The sequence below is a fragment of the Megascapheus bottae genome, chromosome 14, assembly GCF_031878675.1.
Source record: "Megascapheus bottae isolate mThoBot1 chromosome 14, mThoBot2.hap1, whole genome shotgun sequence".
Lineage (NCBI taxonomy): Eukaryota > Metazoa > Chordata > Mammalia > Rodentia > Geomyidae > Megascapheus > Megascapheus bottae.
Window position 1 is genome coordinate 1930217 of NC_143522.1, and position 18138 is coordinate 1948354.

Sequence of the window (18138 nt, forward strand, 5' to 3'; positions counted from 1 at the left end):
CCCTCATTTGTCATAATCAGTAGAAACCTTGGGCTCTCCTAGCAGAGATTTACAATACAGCACAACCTAGATACATAAGGCCATATAGTATGAGGCTAAATGAAAGGACCTCCAGGATATAAAAACAAAAGCCATATAATGAGTGGCTGTTGTCCTTAATGTACTATGTTATCTCTCATCTCTTTTGCTATCCCTTGTTTATCTCATATTATTACAGTATTTCACTTGGTTATCTGATATATTGTATATATGCATATTTGGTTATTTGACATCAATAGGGAAGGGGGGAAAACAAGATGAGGGTCGGGATTGGGGGGAGGGAAATGGGGACTAAGACATGAGAAAGGGTATCACTGTCTGTGAAGTAATGCACCTTCTATCTGATGAATATAATGTAACCCTTCTATTAATTACAATAAAAAATATGAAAGAAAAAAATATTTGGGGATCACTAAATCTTTAGTATCTCTTCAAGTAATGGATCTGAAAATGTAGTTTCTAATCATTTTCTCTTCCTTCATATTTAGGGATCCTCCTCATTACAAAGGTTTTTCTTGGCCAGAGTATGCAAGCTCGTGAACATGACGCAATCACTCAAGCCAACTACCCTCTGGTTAATTCAGTGTTCATCCCTCAGAATTATATACCAAGTATGTCTGCCAGAAAGAGAATGTGCTCTCATCTCTCTGAATACGGAACATTTGTATTTAATCTCATACTATAGCTTACAGCTTAAACATCTGCCTCAAAGAAGTTTTATAAACTTTTCTATAAAAATCTGTGGCTGCTAGTATTTTTCTGTTCTCTACTGCAATAGTATTTATTTGTATGTGTACATAGTTTACAATTATTATTATAAAGTTGTAATTAAGTGTACCCCCACACATTGTCATTCCTAGGAAGTTGGTCCTAGGGCCACAACTGAGCCATGAAAATCCTAAATCTGTGGATTCTCCTGTCGTTTGTATAAAATGGCAAAACATTCGCACATAGCTTACATAGTCTTCCTGTATACCTTAAATACTTTTTATATTACTGATCACATACAACACATTATAAATCCTATGTTAATATAGTGTTTAGAGAATAATGACAAAAATTTATATATTCAGCATACTTTTCAAAATATGTTATCTTCATGTAGATCTTGATTACAATGTATATGCATATACCATTTTCAAAAGGTCAAAAAAACTAAAGATTTTAGAGTACTATATTTGTTTTAAAATGTTTATAGCCTTCTAGCCAGTTTGTTGCCAGTAGCTGACCACATCTATACTCAGCACCTTTGGAGTCAGAGAGCAGAAGGATCACAGTGTAAGTCCAGCCCAGGCAGAAAAGTTTGAAAGACTCTTAACATGAAAATAACTAGCAAAACATAAGGTTAGAGCGTGTGTGGTTCAAATGATAGAGCACCACCCTAGCATGCCTAAGGCAAGCCCTACACTCAAACCGAACTATAACTACTACCACTACCTCCTAAAAATAAATCCTTTATTCAGAAGTAACAGGAACACTACAAAAAGAACATAAATAAAATTAAACCCAGTAGTCCATGTAGTAAAAGGATGCTAGTGGGGACCAAGACATGTGAAAGGGTATCAATGTATGGGAATTAATGCACCATCTATCTGGCAAATATCATGTAACCCTTCTATTAATTACAATAATTTATGAAAAAAAGGATGCTAGTATTTATAAAGTTCAGAATTCTTTTCAAGGGAGTGAGGAGTTGGCCTCACAAACTCGATAACTGGAAGTTATTAACAGCCAACTTACTATAATATATTTAATCTCTGTAAGGGTAAAATCATGTATTTTATTTTGAGTGTTTTGCTTGTTTTTGTGTTTTATTACAGATTCTGTCTCAGGACAAAGAAATTGTGATTGTAGCATTCGACAGTACAAGTGGTTTGTCTTTGATCATGAACTCGTTTTGCCAGAATACATCGTTGAATTTGAGTATATCACAATGGTATGAATTGTTGTAAAGTTTTAAAAACAGGAATTTCTTTTTTAATTGTAATTAAGTGGGAACAGAATAGCGATTTGAAGTCTAAGCATGAAGTTTAGTCTGTTTTATCTATGAATGTGTGAGGGTCTCCTGTGTGCCTGTTCATGTATAATGGCAGTTCAGTGAAGGACTTAATTTTCAAATCAAGTTACATTTAAATGTTGTTATTATGTAGCTATATTATAGGAGTAACATATATCTATAGATTCACTGGTAAAGTTCCAAACTATTTAGCAGGCTGCTTTCAATCATTTTTCTATGCATTTATATATGTAACAACACCATTTTACATATTCATTTGTTACTTCTTTTTTCTGGGATATTTTCTCAATATTACCTTCTATGCAGTTAATTTGATCTGCAGTTATGTATCTGGTTTCCCAGCATGTCTTAAATATTCTTATTTTAGCATTGAAGCGTTTACCTTATTTTTTTCTTTCATTATAAATTCCTATTATACTTAATTGTTTTTACTAGTCCTGGGGCTTGAACTCAGGGCCTGCGCACTGTCCTTGGGCTTTCCTCAAGGTTAGTGCTCTGCCACACGGGCCACAGCACCATTTCCAGCTTTCTCTATGTATGTGGTACTGAAGAATTGAGCCCAGGTCTTCATTCATGCTAGGGGGCACTCTATCACTAAGCCAAACTCCCAGCCCACTAGTTGATTAAAAAAAAAAAAAAAAAATATATATATATATATATATATATATATATTCTCTGATTGACTATTTGGGTTCTTTTATGTTTTAGAGCTATTTTTACTCATTCATTCACAATGTTTTTTTTTTTCTGTTGATCATGGGGCTTGATCTCTGGGCCTGAGCATGCTGTCCCTGAGCTCTTCAGCTCAAGGCTAGCACTGTAACACTTTGAGCCATGGGAGCACCTCCAGTTCTCTGGTGGTTAAGTGGAGATAAGAGTCTCACAATCTTCCATGCCCTGGCTGGCTTTGAACTGCCTCCTGAGTAGTTAGGATTACAGGAGTGAACCACTGGCACCCAGCCTCATTCACAATCCTTACTGCAGTTACTTATTTTCCTGATAATTAGCTGGAGTATCTTTCTGCTCTTTCACTTATCCATTCTAAGCATCAAGTTTCTTTCCATCACAGTGGCTATCTCCTATGTTTTGGCTAGAGGTTACCTTTTTGTTCTTAGTTCAGTTCCTCTGATTTATTTTTTTTATTTTTTATTGTAATTAATAAAAGGGTTACATGATATTTGCCAGATAGAAGGTGCATTAATTCACATATATTGATACCCTTTCACATGTCTTGTTCCCTATTACCCGCCCCTCCACCCCCCAAGTTCCTCTGATTTATGTGTCACCATTTCCAGCCTTTGTTGGTACTCTCTCTTTGTGGAAGTAAGTATTTCTAACTTATCTCACATTTTCACTAGGTGGTAACACATCATTGCCTAGCCTATAATCTTAATCTGCTCTCATAGATTTTCTATTGTTATTTTGTTCATCATAGATACTACTTTATAACTGAAAATTTTACCCATCTTTTCTGTCTAGCCTATTTGTTTTTCCAAATGATAAACATAGAAACCAAATTTTCAATGTTTTTAATAATCTTTTTTAGGTCAAGGCTCATTCTTTATTTTCTTCATTCAACAATGTTATTCTAGAAGAAAGCAAGAAATTTTCAGAAGGACCCCTATTGTCCCAAGATTTGAAAGCTGATGATGAAGTTATGAAAATGGAACCCAGGATTAAGCCCCAATCAAAACTTATTACCTTAGATGATAAAACAATAGTTTCTCTTGCCAAGACTAACATTTACAGTCATATTGTGGTAAGTACTAGGAGGAATGAAATTGGGAGAAAAGGAAATTTATATTTTAAATTTGAGTGCAGCACTAGATAGACACAAAGCCAGCTGCCTAATGACGCCAGGTAAACTTGATCAAATAACAAATGTGGACACTACTAGGAAATTGTTTGTACAATTTAATTTACACTAACCAAAATGTTTAAAAGCATTCAATAAAAATTAAGACAATTTCAAAAGAAGATTGGTTCTGTACATCAAAGTCACCACCAGAAGAAAATAATACTTTCATAATCCCTTACCCTGCCTGTGACCATTGGTGTTCAGGTTATCAACACTTTTATCTTAAATTTGCCTAAGCTGCTTAAAGGTAAATAAAATTTGTAGGGCGTGGGCTGGGAGTTTGGCCTAGTGGTAGAGTACTTGCCTAGCATGCACAAAGACCCAGGTTCAATTCCTCAGTACCACATACATAGAAAAAAGCCAGAAGTGATGCAGTGGCTCAAGTGGTAGAGCGCCAGCTTTGAGAAAGGACTGGCAAAAAAAAAAATTGTATGGGCTGGGTGCAGTGGCTCACGCCTGTAATCCTAGACACTCAAGAGGCTGAGATCTGAGGATCAAGGTTCAAAGACAGCTGGGGCACAAAAGGACCTGAGAGACTTATCTCCAACTAACCTCTAGAAAATGGGAAGTGGGGCTTGGCTCAAGGGTAGGGTGGTAGCCTTGAACTGAAGAGCTCCGGGACAGCGCCCAGGCCTAGTTCAAGCCCCATGACCTGCAAAAAAGAAAAAGAAAAAAATTATAGGACTTCCTCAAGTAAGAGTAGTAGGTATTGCAACAAGAATGTTTACACTTCAACAGGCTTTCCTTCCTTTGCACCATTATAAGAGGTATTCAGGGTTGGGAGTTTGGCCTAGTGGTAGAGTGCTTGCCTAGCATGCACGAAGACCCAGGTTCAATTCCTCGGTACCATATACTTAGAAAAAAGATGGAAGTGGTGCTGTGGCTCTAGCGGTAGAGCTCTAGCCTTGAGAAAGCCCAAGGACAGTGCTCAGCCCCTGAATTCAAGCCCTGGGACTGGCAAAAAAAAAAAAAACCCAAACAGAAAGAGACAGACAGACAGACAGAAAGAAAGAAAGAAAGAAAGAAATTCAGCATATATTCCTCTTATTCTTTTATTTTACAGTCTTCCTCACAAGATTGAATTTTCTCATGACTAAAATAAATAAAATGTACATAAATAGAAATTAAAACCGCAGAGCAGAATATAACAATTAGTGTTATATTCTCTTAATGAACAATTCAATATTAAAAATTCCCTTGTAACAATCTTGATAGTTTTTTTTGGCCAACATTTAATTTGTAGGCTATACATAAACACAGTGTTTACTTAGTACCATTCACAACAAGATGCAGTAAAGATCTGAAACATGGGCATCAGGCTCTCCTTTAAAGATATAAAGGTATTGGCCAGGAGTTTGGCCTAGTGGTAGAGTGCTTGCTAGCATGCACGAAGACCCAGGTTCAATTCCTTGGTACCACATACTTAGAAAAAGCCAGAAGTGGTGCTGAGGCTCAAGTGGTAGAGTTCTAGCCTTGAGAAAAATCCAAGGATAGTGCTCAGGCCCTGAGCTTAAGCCCAAGACTGGCAAAAAAAAAAAAAAGATATAAAGGTATTAACATTCATCTTGTACCCTAGGATATGAGAAACAGGTGAAGCTTTGGCCAAACGATAAAATAGGTCTTGTCCTAAACCCTCTCTTTCTTCATTGACATTCTATATTCTAGGTCAACATGCTTCCATTCCTCATCCTGTACTCTGGTACATCCTTATCATCTCTTTTCCTTAATTTCTTTCCTGAGGTGTGAGTGCCTCCATTGTCTACTAGCCAACCTGAAATGTATACCTCCTCCAGTAAATACCAAAACCCATATAATTAATAACTATTTTCTAGAAAAGAAACTGATGCCAATTACTAATAAGCTTAGACCAAGTGAGAATTTGTCTCAATCAAGAATCAGATTCAGCAATTGTATTACAAACTCCATTTACCTTTTACCATCATACATTGGATTTTATTTTTTTTTTTGCCAGTCCTGGGCTTGAGCTCAGGGCCTGAGCCCTGTCCTTGGACTTTCTCACGGCTAGAGCTCTACCGCTTGAGCCTCAGCACCACCTCTGGCTTTTTTCTATGTATGTGGTACCGAGGAATCGAACCCGGGTCTTCGTGCATGCTAGGCAAGCACTCAACCACTAGGCCAAACTCCTGGCCTGGATTTTATTTTCTTATTGGTATTCTCTTTATGTTATTTAAAATAACTTATTTTGTGCTGAATTAACTTATTTTAAATATTTTAGATATCCATACTTCAGTATGACACAGAATGTAACTTTAATGTAATCTTAACTTGCATTTATTTCAGAGCCTAAATCTACATGGAAATAGTCTGAGTAAACTGAGAGAGCTTGCCAAGTTAACGTGGCTTCGAAAACTGAACATTAGCTTTAACGAATTTACTTGTTTAGATGATGTATACCACTTGGTAAGCACTAGCTTTTGAAAACTAAAAAGGGTGAACTTATAGTCGCAGAACAAAAATGCTGATTTTCAGGACCTAAGAGGTGGGGACATGGGAAAATGTTCATCAGAGGAGACAAACTTTCAACCTGGGTGGCAGTAGCTCAGGCATATAATCCTAGCTATTCAGGAGACTGAAGGACAATTGAGGTTCAAAGCCAGCCCAGGTAGGATAGTCCCTGAGACTATCACCACCCAAGTGGAACTGTGGCTCCACTCAAGGAAAGCACCCAGGCTCTGAGTCCATGCACCAGAACTGGTACCAAAAAGGAAGAAAAAAGATAAACTTTACAGTTCTATGTATCTGATGTACACCCTGGATGATCATGATGGTGATAACTTGATTGTAGTTACACAATTACATAGCATACTCTTACCAGATCATTTCATTGTATACCTTAAATATACTCAAGCTTAATCTATCAATTTAATATTTAAAAAGATTCATGCAGCAAAAAGGAAATCATAAAACCAAGGACAAATGATAAATTAGGTAACATTCTTAAATGACTTCTTTTTAAAAACATTTTAAAAATGACTTCTTTTTAAACATTTTTGTTGACATGTATTTGTTCTACACTGGGATTGCATTATATTTCTATACATGCATGTAAGTGCTCTGGTCAAATTTACCCCCTCATCTTTCCGCTTTTTAAAAAATACTTTCATAATCTCATGCATGTGTATAAAATACTTCAACCACATTCACCCTCTCTGTTTACCTTCCCACTTCCCATTGGTGCTACTCCACAATGGAATCTTTTATATTACTGTCATTCATTCTTTAACATTTTACATCTACATGTATTTTAATCAGATTAACCCTTCCTGTTGCTGTCTTTCCTCATCTCTACATTCTTCCCTATTATTGGACAACTTTCATTTCTTTATGCCATATTCATACACAGATGTATTTCATTATTATTCATCCTCCATTGTCTTCTTTCTCTTTGCCCCTCCTGTTTGTCTCCCCAGTCTCACAATTATAATCATGTTCTCTGTCTCTCACTATATATGATATGTATTACAATTAAATATATCATATATAATATAACATATATAATAGGTAATATGTATGAACGCATGATTCTACATTTAAGAGGAAATGGGGCATTTGTCCTAAAGAACCAGACTCACTTGTCTTAATATGGTGACCCAGTTCCATCCATTAGAATTATTTTTCTCAAAGGACAACTTTTGTCCTTTTCAAAACACTTAGCTGTGCACCAGTGACTCATGCCTGCAATCCTACTTGCTATCCAGGAGGCTGAGATCTAAGGATCATAGTTCAAAGCCATACTGGGCAGAAAAATCCCCATTAACTGTTTTCTCTAACCACTCAAAATCCAGAAATGGTGCTGTGGCTCAAGAAGTAGAACGCTGCCAGGCACAGTGGCTCACACCTGTAATCCTAGCAACTCAGGAGGCTGAGATCTGAGGATCACAGTTCAAATCCAGCCCAGGCATTAAAAAAAGTCCATGAGAATCTTATTTCCAATTAATCACCAGAAAACGGGAAATGGCGCTGTGGCTCAAGGGATAGGGCAGTAGCCTTGAGCTAAAGAGCTCAGGGATAATGCCCAGGCCCAGGGGTAGGATGGTAGTCTTGAACTGAAGAGCTCAGGGACAGCGCCCAGGCCCAGAGTTCAAGTCCCATGACCGACAAAAAAAAAAAAAGAGTGCTAGCCTTGGGCACAAAGAGGCTCAGGGACAGTGCCCAGGCCCTGAGTTCAAGCCACACAACTGAGAAAAAAACAATAACTTAAATGAAATGAAACAATTAGAGGATAAATTATTTTATAACTATGACTTCATTAATACCATGTACAAGATCATACAGCACATAGAAACACTATCCTTTATCATGCTACTTTCTTTAAAACATGTATTTCATGTAGATTTCATTTGCTTAACAAGCATATACTTGTGGCCATATCTGGAATGTGTCTCCATCGAAATAATACTGTACATTTCTCAGACTTGGTTTGGAAATGTTCTTCATTCAATGCCAGTTCCATCTCCTTCTACTCTTGTGTTCCCACACTGCCTACTCTCCATGGGTTGCAGGGTCCCTGTTTCTCCTTTATTTTCTAGTTCCCTTCTTCATATGTAATGTTAATTCTTTCCATCAGTGTATTCACAGTCATTTCTCTTTATGTTTTGGCTTTTCTACCTGAATGTGACATTTGTAAATGTTATTTGCCTTGGATTTGCCTTCTTTCATGTCCTACAACAAATGCAGTAATGTACATGGCATAGGCCAAGAATCTTGTCTGACTTTCGGTGTGTCTTGTTATGTATCATATAAAAAATAATTACAGACATGGTTCCAGAAAAACCGCCTAGCATTCCCTGTTTACATGGGACCTGATCGTTCACACTGGTACTCTATGTTACAAAAATAAAATTATGAGTTGGGAATTATGAAAGTGAGATACCTGACACTCCGTAGGTGACTACTTAGGATGTTGATCGTTTTTGTGAGGGAACTGTCTATAGGTTTTCTGTTATTATAAGCAAGCATGAGACATATCTAAAGAACTCTGTAAATGCAAGGCGTGATTGTCAGCCTCAGTTCTGTTTTTATATGTTACAGAGTAACCTTGAGTATCTGGATGCAAGCCACAATCATGTGATAACCCTGGAGGGATTTAGAGGTCTGATGAAACTGAAGCACTTAGACTTGAGCTGGAACCAACTGAAAAAATCTGGTGATGAAATTAATGTGTTGTGCAAACACACAACAAGCCTTCTTACTCTTAATATTCAACATAATCCATGGCAAAAGGTATGCAATAAACATGTTTATAAAAAAGCAAGCATTTATCTCAAAACCATTTTACTATTTAATAACAGCCAAGGATAGGCAAATTATCTTTTTCTACATATCCTTTAAATCCTTCTTATGGTGAATTTAGTGTACTGATGGAGTGAACTGAAATGTTGCTGTAAGAAAACGCTATACTTGTATGCCATTAAAGGTTTTATAATCTCTAATAGTTTGAAAGCATTATTGCTTTCAGAGTAATGCCACTATTACTATCATTATCAGGACCTCCAGAGCGTTGATAGATCTGTGGGCCAGAACTTTTTACTGTAATGGGTAATGGCACACAAGAACCATGAATAACGTGGTTACAGTAATACTACTTAAGAGGAAACATACTTTTATTTATGATCTATCCTTATCTTTCATTATTCACAGTTCATTATATCGAACTTGTTGTACTTTGCATTTTGCATTATTTGTTCTTTAAGTCCAGAAATCACTTATCCTCATACACCTGCATTTTAATGCTTTTGTCATCTTATAAAAATGAAGTCTGATTAAATATTATTTTGATCCTCATAAAATATGCAACTTAATCTTGAATGATATATTTAGAAGTATCTCCAAAGTTTTCTTTTTCTTTTCTTTTCATTTGTGCCAGTCCTGATGCTTGAACTCAGGGCCTGGGCAAATTTTTTCTGAGCTTTATTGCTCCAGGCTAACTGCTCTACCACTTGAGCCACAGCTCCACTTCCAGATTTTAGTTATTTTATTTTTTTGGTTGCTAAAGGAGATAAGAGTCTCATGGACTTTTCCTGCCCAGGTTGGTTTCAAACTGTAATCCTCAGATCTCAGCCTCTTGAATAGCTAGGATTACAGGAGTGAGTCACCAGTGCCTCACTTCCAAGTTTTCAAAAAAACCTCAAGTTTATCATTTCAAGAGTCTTCTCTGCTTCTAAATTATATTTATAAAGCAATGTTCTACCATTTTCAAAGGCACTGAAGAATGATTAATTCTATTAAATTGAAAATATTGCTAAATTTATGGTGTATTTCTTCTTTTAAGCTCAGTAAAACTGAATGATGTTTTCTTCTGCCAAAGCAGAATTCCTGGATGACTACAGAACAACTGTCTTCCTGTTGCAGGGCTGGAGATCCATGTTGAGCCATTTATGACACTTGTTAGATTACTGCTCGTCTAGACAAACAAGAGTTGCTACAGTTGTTCTTTTAATTCTTTTCTCCCATGGTTACTTTCCAACAGCTCATTAGATTACCGTCTTCATACCATAAAAATTTGAATTCTGTTATAATTTCAACTATTATTTAAGGAAATAGCTAGGTGCCTCTAATCCTGCTACTCAGGAGGCTCAGATATGAAGATTGAGGTTCAAAGCCAGCCCAGGCTGACAAATTGGAGTTACCTTCGGCTATAACTAGCAAGTAGTAATGACAAGTGAAGATGTGGTTCAAATGGTAGAGCACTAGAGAGGCCATGATTTTAAGTCCCAGTAGTAGCCCGCATATGCACTAATGCACACACACACACACACACACACACACACACACACACACACACACAGGAATAAACAATCAGCCAGTGGCTCATGCCTGTAATCCTAGCTACTCAGGTAGTAGAAATCTGAGGATCGAGTTTTGAAGCCAGCCCAAGCAGGAAAGTCTGTGAGATTCTTATCTACAGTTAACCACCAAAAATCCCGAAGTAGGGCTGTGGTTCAGGTGGTAGAGAATGAGCTTTCAGAAAGGAAAAAAAAAAAAAAGCTCAGGGACAGTGCCTAGTTCCTGAGTTTAAGCTTCAGTGCTGGCACAAAGAGATGGGAGAGGGGAGGGAAGCGTGGAGAAGAGTGGAGGAAAGAAAGATGAAGGAAAGGAAGGAATGAAAGGAAATCAAGTCTATTTTTAACCATATGTAGTAAACAAGAAGCCCAATCTTAATCTACATGGAAAGGAATGAAGAAACACCCCATTCCAGGGCACATGTAATATTTTGTGAAAATTAATTTGTTGCTCTTTTTCCCAAGCCAGCCACATTGAGGCTGAGTGTTATTGGCAGATTAAAAACTCTTAAACATTTAGATGGACTCTCCATTTCTGAAGAAGAAACAACAGCAGCTATGAAATTTATCGCTGGATCAAAGGTTACTCAGGTTAGATTTTACTCGTTAGTATTTCTTGTGTTATTTTGAACATATAACTGGTATTTTCCATACTGATTATTTGTTTTGAAAATGTTGTGTTTCCTCCTAGCACATAGTGATCATGCTACTGACTGTTTTGTCTAATTAAATATACTGTACCTACATTTAATATCAACTGGTAGTATAGATTCTCTTGCTTTCTACAGTTCTGAATAGTACTGCCAAAATACCTGTGTGGTAACTTTTTTTCAGTCACTTGAACTCACTAGTCCTTTATACAACCAAAAAAAAAAATAAGCAACTTTCTGCAGATGAGGTAAGCTTAGAGGCATTGACAGTGCATTTAGTACATTACTTAATATTGCCATTAAATGTGTCTGGCAGAAAAGAACAAAAGCTATTAACCTGTGAAAAGAGGAAATGTTTTTATTATGCAGATTAAGAATGCTGTTGGGGCCAGGTGCCACTGGCTCATTTCTGTATCCTACATAGAGGATTCCAGTTTGAAGCCAGCCCAGGAAGGCAAGTCATGAGACTCTCCACTTAACCAAAAAGATGGTTAACCAAATGATTGACTGCCAGCCTTGAGTGAAAAAAGTAGGGACAGTGCCCAGTTCGTGTGTTCAAGCCCTATTACCAGCATTTAAAAAAAATTAATCCTGTTTAGATTTGGAGCTGCCATACTTTATTTAGCTCAGGAGTAAAATGCTTGCCCAAATAGATGAGGCCTTGGGGTTTGACCGCCCCCTACCCCCATACACACACAGAGCTGTAAGGAAAGGGAAAGCTATTCTTTAGCCAAAGTAATCATAAGTTTCTCTACTTATCTAGCTATTTACCCTTTATGGAGAACTTGTGCATTAATTCCTGAAAGAATGTAACATATCATTTAGATATATTTTAAAAATGAGGATTTTAGTGTTAATAAAAATACACTAAATCTGAAGAAGAGTTGAAAATTAACTACCAGAAATAAAAACCTAAAGTATTTTAAGACAGTATAATAGTAGCACTGAGAAACAAAACAGAACTACTGAGCACAGTGGCTCACACCTATAATCCTAGCTATTCAGGAGGCTGAGATCTGAGAATCAAGGTTCAAAGCCAGCCCGGGCACAAAAGGACCTGAAACTCTTATCTCCATTTAACCTCTAGAAAACAGGAAGTGGAGCTTGGCTCAAAGGTAGGGCCATAGCCTTGAGCTGAAGAGCTCAGGGACAATGTCCAGGCCCAGTTCAATCCCCATGACACACACACAAACACACACACACATACACACACACACACACACACACACACACACACACACACACACACAGAAACAGAACAGAATAAAGATAGAATAGAGACCCAGACATCTGTGGAAATTGTCTTTGTTGACCAGAGAGGTTACTTGATAAAAGACATGGGTACATGTTTAGACCTTCATTGCAAAATCCAAAACCAAACTTTTTAAGAAAATTACCATAGATTATCACTATGGACTCATAATATTACAAATAAATAAGCAAACCAAACACAATCAACACGAATGCTCATGGTCAGAAACTTAAGAATGAATACTAAAGGTAGATTGCTTGCCTAACATGCACAAAGGCCTGAGTTGGATTCTTCGGTACCACATTCACAGAAAAAACAGTAAGCGGCACTGTGGCTCAAATACCAGAGCACTAGCCTTGACAGCTACAAACAGAGCCTAAATGAACTTTATAAATAAGACGTTAAGCCTAAAAAGCATATTATCAAAAAGTATATATTATGCAGTTATGTGAAGCTCAAATACATGCAAGATTAAATAATAAATGGCTTATTGATACAAACATAGAACTACAGAGAAACTAAGTGAATGAAAAATTGACACAGGGATTACATCTAAGGGGAAGAATAGAAAAAGTTTAGATTGGAGGCCTGCAGAGAGATAAGTAGTAGTTTAGGTGGTAAAATGGTTTATAAGTGGATTCATAGTGTCTATATAGCAGTAATACCTTTGAAGTTATATAAGTATAAAATATATGTGGATATTGAAAGTACTTTTAAGGTAAATGAAATATTCTATTTATTGGGCTATTCATCTCCGGGAAGCAAATGTTTTTTCAACTATATACATATATGTATATATAAATAAGTGAACATCTGTATGATCTTTTATTCATCATATGTTTATTATTTTATTAGTTATCTCTCTTGCAGCATTCTAGTTCTAAAGAGGAAAGACCACGAGTACTTAGTATATCACCAACTGCCAAAATTCTGACACAGATGTCAAAGTCAGGACCATATTTACATCTAAATGGAAACTGGCACTTAAAGGTAAAGTCTGATGCTATTAAAATTAATGAAAAGTCTAAATTTAAATTGATTTTCTTATTTAGCTTTGATTTATGTTCATAGATAAGAGTCAGAAAATTCAGAGAATGAAATTAAAGTGAGAAAGGAACACTTAAGATCAGTTTTCTTGGCAAGTTTCCAGTGTGTAATATAGTATGTTTAATTTTAGCTATAATAGTATACATTAGATTTTCAAAATTTATTTACCTTTTATACTTGAAACTCTGTATTCTTTGACCAACAACACCTCTACATATAATGGAGATTGTGTAATGTTTAATTTGCAATACAGCCATGCCTTAAACATGTACAATTTTTGTCAATTTTGCTTTGATAAGATTGGAAAGAATCTACAAAATAATTTATTAGAAAAAAGTACATTAGAAACATACCACATTTCAAAAAATAGTTAATTTATGGACTGATGTCATGGGAGCTGATCCTCAACTATAATTGTCATACCACCAAAAATTTAGGATAAAGGTACACTGTAAACCAATAGGCCAGCCAATTTTAAAGGCTCAGAGCCAGAGAAAAAGTTGAAACTCATATGGCAAGGTGTACACACAGTTGCCTGAATATATCAAAATCCGTTTTAGAGCCAGTAAGAAAAATAGAACCTGGGAAGAGAGAAGAGAGAGACTTTATAGGAACTAGAGTTTTAAAAGAAGCTCTTAAAAATAGAAACTATTAGTGGCATTATTTTCTTATGGAATGTGTTTTGATAATTAGCTCCAATGTAGCACTGGCTGATCCCATGGGGAGTTCTGGATAGCCTTTAAGCTTGAGCCAAGATGGGATGAGATGGGGCCCAGAGTTTTACCTAGTGGTAGAGTGCTTGCCTAGCATGCACAAAGACCCAGGTTTGATTCGTCAGTAACCACATACATAGAAGAGCTGGAAGTGGTGCTGTGCCTGAAGTGGTAGAATGCCAGCCTTGAGGGAAATGCCCAAGGACAGGACGCAGGCCCTGAGTTCAAGCCCCAGGACTGGAAAAAAAAAAAAAAAAGATGGGATGGGATACTGAGGCCTTGCTACCTCTCCAGCGTTGACTATGAGCCAGCCTGAAAAGGAATGTAACCTTGGGCAAGGTGTCTGTCTGCAGCAGAGGTCATCCCTGAAGGGGCTGACAGCAGAAGGCTCTCTGCCAGGACAGCTCCTGACTACAGCAAGCCCTTGGTGCAAACAGGGATTGGAATAGCACATCACTGTGTCCAGACAGACATAAAAATGCTGTGCTGTTACAGTCTTGTCACTAAACCATAGCTTTAGCTCTTGAAAGAATTATTTTGACATTTGTTTATCATGTTTGAATTATTGTTAGCTTGTGAAATTTAATAACACTAATTGAATTTGCTTACAAGATTCAGAAGTAACATACGATGTGAATTATTGTATAGGTAACTGCCTTAAATTTAGATGGACAACATCTCTTTGAAATCTCCAATATAGAAAAGTTGGAAAATTTGAAATGGGCCTCATTCAGCAATAATAATCTCACTAAAATAGAAGGCTTGGAATCCTGTGTTAACTTGGAAGAGCTCACATTAGATGGGAACTGCATCTCAAAGATAGAAGGTAAGGCCCACAGGAATGCTGACATCTTTCAGTATGGATGTCTGAATAAAAGCAAAAGATAGAACACTGAGGACAGAACTTTCAAGAAGGTTTGCAGCAGAGAATTCAGAATAAACATGGATGGGAATTGGGATGAACTCCTAAATTTAGCGAGCCCAGCAAGCTGCCTCTCCTCTTCTCTATAACAAAATATGTTGAGACTAGCTAGCATGTTCACACTGGTCTGCAAAGCTAAATGTGGGGATGAGTGAGGTATGTTTTGAAAATGATTTAACAATTCTGTTCATTTTACCAAATATGGATTTAAAGATCTATTTGGAAATTTTAAGAGTTTTACCCAAAACAAAAATTATCTATCACTAGAGACTGAACATCGAATACACTAAACACAGCCCTTTATACATATCCACATACAATTAAGCATTCTAGCGATGTGCTGATGATAAGGGAGCGTGGGTTTGACTAAAGTTCAGTATCAAAAACTTCTTCTCTGAGCCAGAGTGTACAAGAGACTTTTTCTCCCTGTCTCACTAAGTTTTCAACATTCTTCATTTTATTTTGGCTTATGCTTATCTGCAGGCTAAAAATGTAGTATTTAAAGGAATGTACTAAATATTGTCTGGCTCCTTTTAGCTTTTAGTCTTAACATTGTTTACTGGTTTGAATCTGAATAAAAGTTATTTTTAAATTCATTTAATTTTATAACCTTATATGTCCCCTATATGGATAAAGAAGTCAAGGTTCAGAAACTTACATAATTTATCTGTGGTTGAAAATTTAGTAATGATCCACTATGACTTCAGAGTTTGTATCCTCAGCAAAGTGGTAGTACATCTATTATCCCGTTATTTGGGAGGCCGAGATAGGAAGATCAGAAGTTCCAGATATAGAGGAAGAAGGAAATGGAGAGGAAGAGGGAAGAAAAGAAAGTTTTGCATTATCCTGCAATTATGAAGTGCATATAGTACATTGTATATCATTCAGATTCTGATAAGATGGATATTCTAAACTTCTGTCTTAAAAGTACTTTTAGGCATACAGCAGGATAATTGGGCTAAATTCTTTTTCTGTTTTCCAAATGCAGCTGATTCTATGAGTAATGCATTTCAGAGTGTTGTAATCTAGTTTCTTATCATTCGTGCTTTCAAATAAGGACTGGTAATTATTTTGAACTTTGTAGAGTTTGGTGCCATGAGTGTAAAGAAGAAGTTAATTATATCATGTTAATGTTATTTGAAAGGAAATGTTTCACCCATATTTTTTAGCATCTGAGGATGTTATCTTAGCGTCTAATGACTTTTTCTTAACATATTAAAAGAATGAATCTACTTGGAAATCTAAAATTCCAAAATTAGAATTTGATGCATGGAATGAGACTTCATGCACATGATCTGGCAAAAAAGAAAGAAAGAAAAGCAATGATAGTTATTATTCCATAAGCCTTGAAGCCATGTGAACTTAGAAAAAAAAGAAAAGTAAAAATGACCAGCCCGTTAATTTTTAAATTAACTTTTCAGTCCTGTCTGAATCTTTTATTGAATGTTCTTATTTTTCTAGGCATTTCCAAGCTAACTAAATTAACCCGTCTCAGCCTAAATAATAATCTCCTCACTGGCCTGGAAAAGCACACATTTGAAAACATGCTTCACCTTCACTTCCTTTCTCTTGAGAACAACAAAATTACTTCACTATGTGGTTTACAAAAAACTTTTACGCTGATTGAATTATACATAAGCCATAACTATATTGCTCTCAATCAAGAGATCCACAATCTAAAGGTGACCATCTGGGGTAGTAACTTTTTGCTTTTAAAAACATTTACTGTTTATTTACATTATGAAATAATGTAATATATGTTCAAACAGAATTGTGAAAGTGTAGAAAATATAAGGAAGAAAATTATATTAAGTATAACATTAGTTATTAAAATATATTCTAATATAATATTGTATATTTTATTATGTATTTTATAATACTATATTTATATAAATATATTACATTTTATATATTATTAACATTATTATATAATATGTAATTTTAATAACATTAAATTTTAAAGCATACTAAATATGTTTTAGTAAATATATTACATATATTTACTAATATTTATGTAATATATTACTAACATACTTACTAAAATATATCTGTATATATGTTTGTATATGTGTGTTTGTATATAACTATAATGACACCAGTCTTCCAATCTGATAACTTCTGTGTTAATTTATTAGTGCTTATTAATTATTCAAAGGAGTTTCATTGTGACATTTCCTTGTAGTCATGTGATATAATTTGCTTGTATTCATCTCCATTACCCTCTTTTATCCCCCTTTCAGACCTCCTTAACATTCATATTCTTTTTCCTCTCTAAGCCCTATATTTGAGAGAAAACATGGGATATTTGTCTAGCACCTTGCTTATTTTACTTAATACCACTTCTAATTCCATCCATTTTCCTTTAAAAATGGCATAATTACATTTTACTCCAACATTCATATGTACTACATTTTAAATTATTTATTTATGGCATGTAGACTAATTCCATAACTTGCCTATTGTGAATAGTTCTACAATAAGTGTATAGTTAACTGGTTTAAATTCTTTTAGATATATACCCAGAAGTGGTGTAATTGGATCATACAGTATGGTTAGCCTGTGTTATTCACTGATTTATTGCATGCAATTTGGGCCAAAGTTTGTCAAAAGTTCCTATGCATATTTCACAACTGAATTGATACAGAGCCTTCAGTCCCCCATTACCTTAATCATGCTTAAATTACATGCATCCTGAGCATTCCAGTTTTTCTTCAGCCAGTGTTCTTTTGTACCAACCCTGGATGTATTTTTATTGTTCTGAAAAATCTTTATAATTGATTTCCACAGTGCCTACACTAATTCTATTTATATTCCTACCTACGTATGTAAGGATTCCT

At 35.8% G+C, this 18138-nt stretch overlaps 1 protein-coding gene across 6 annotated transcripts in view; it reads left to right on the forward strand.

The window, feature by feature from the left end:
- Positions 1-18138, forward strand: part of Lrrc9 (leucine rich repeat containing 9) — a 75506-nt gene that overhangs the window by 39062 nt on the left and 18306 nt on the right. For 5 of the 6 annotated variants that reach the window (XM_090344213.1, XM_090344217.1, XM_090344215.1 and 2 more), the window contains 9 exons: positions 528-650; positions 1860-1975; positions 3603-3815; positions 6216-6335; positions 8967-9158; positions 11183-11308; positions 13475-13609; positions 15028-15205; positions 16763-16983. In XM_090344213.1, coding sequence (XP_090200339.1) covers positions 528-650; positions 1860-1975; positions 3603-3815; positions 6216-6335; positions 8967-9158; positions 11183-11308; positions 13475-13609; positions 15028-15205; positions 16763-16983 — 1424 coding nt within the window. The remainder of the gene's footprint in view (positions 1-527; positions 651-1859; positions 1976-3602; positions 3816-6215; positions 6336-8966; positions 9159-11182; positions 11309-13474; positions 13610-15027; positions 15206-16762; positions 16984-18138) is intronic. The other variant, XM_090344216.1, reaches the window with a different exon arrangement.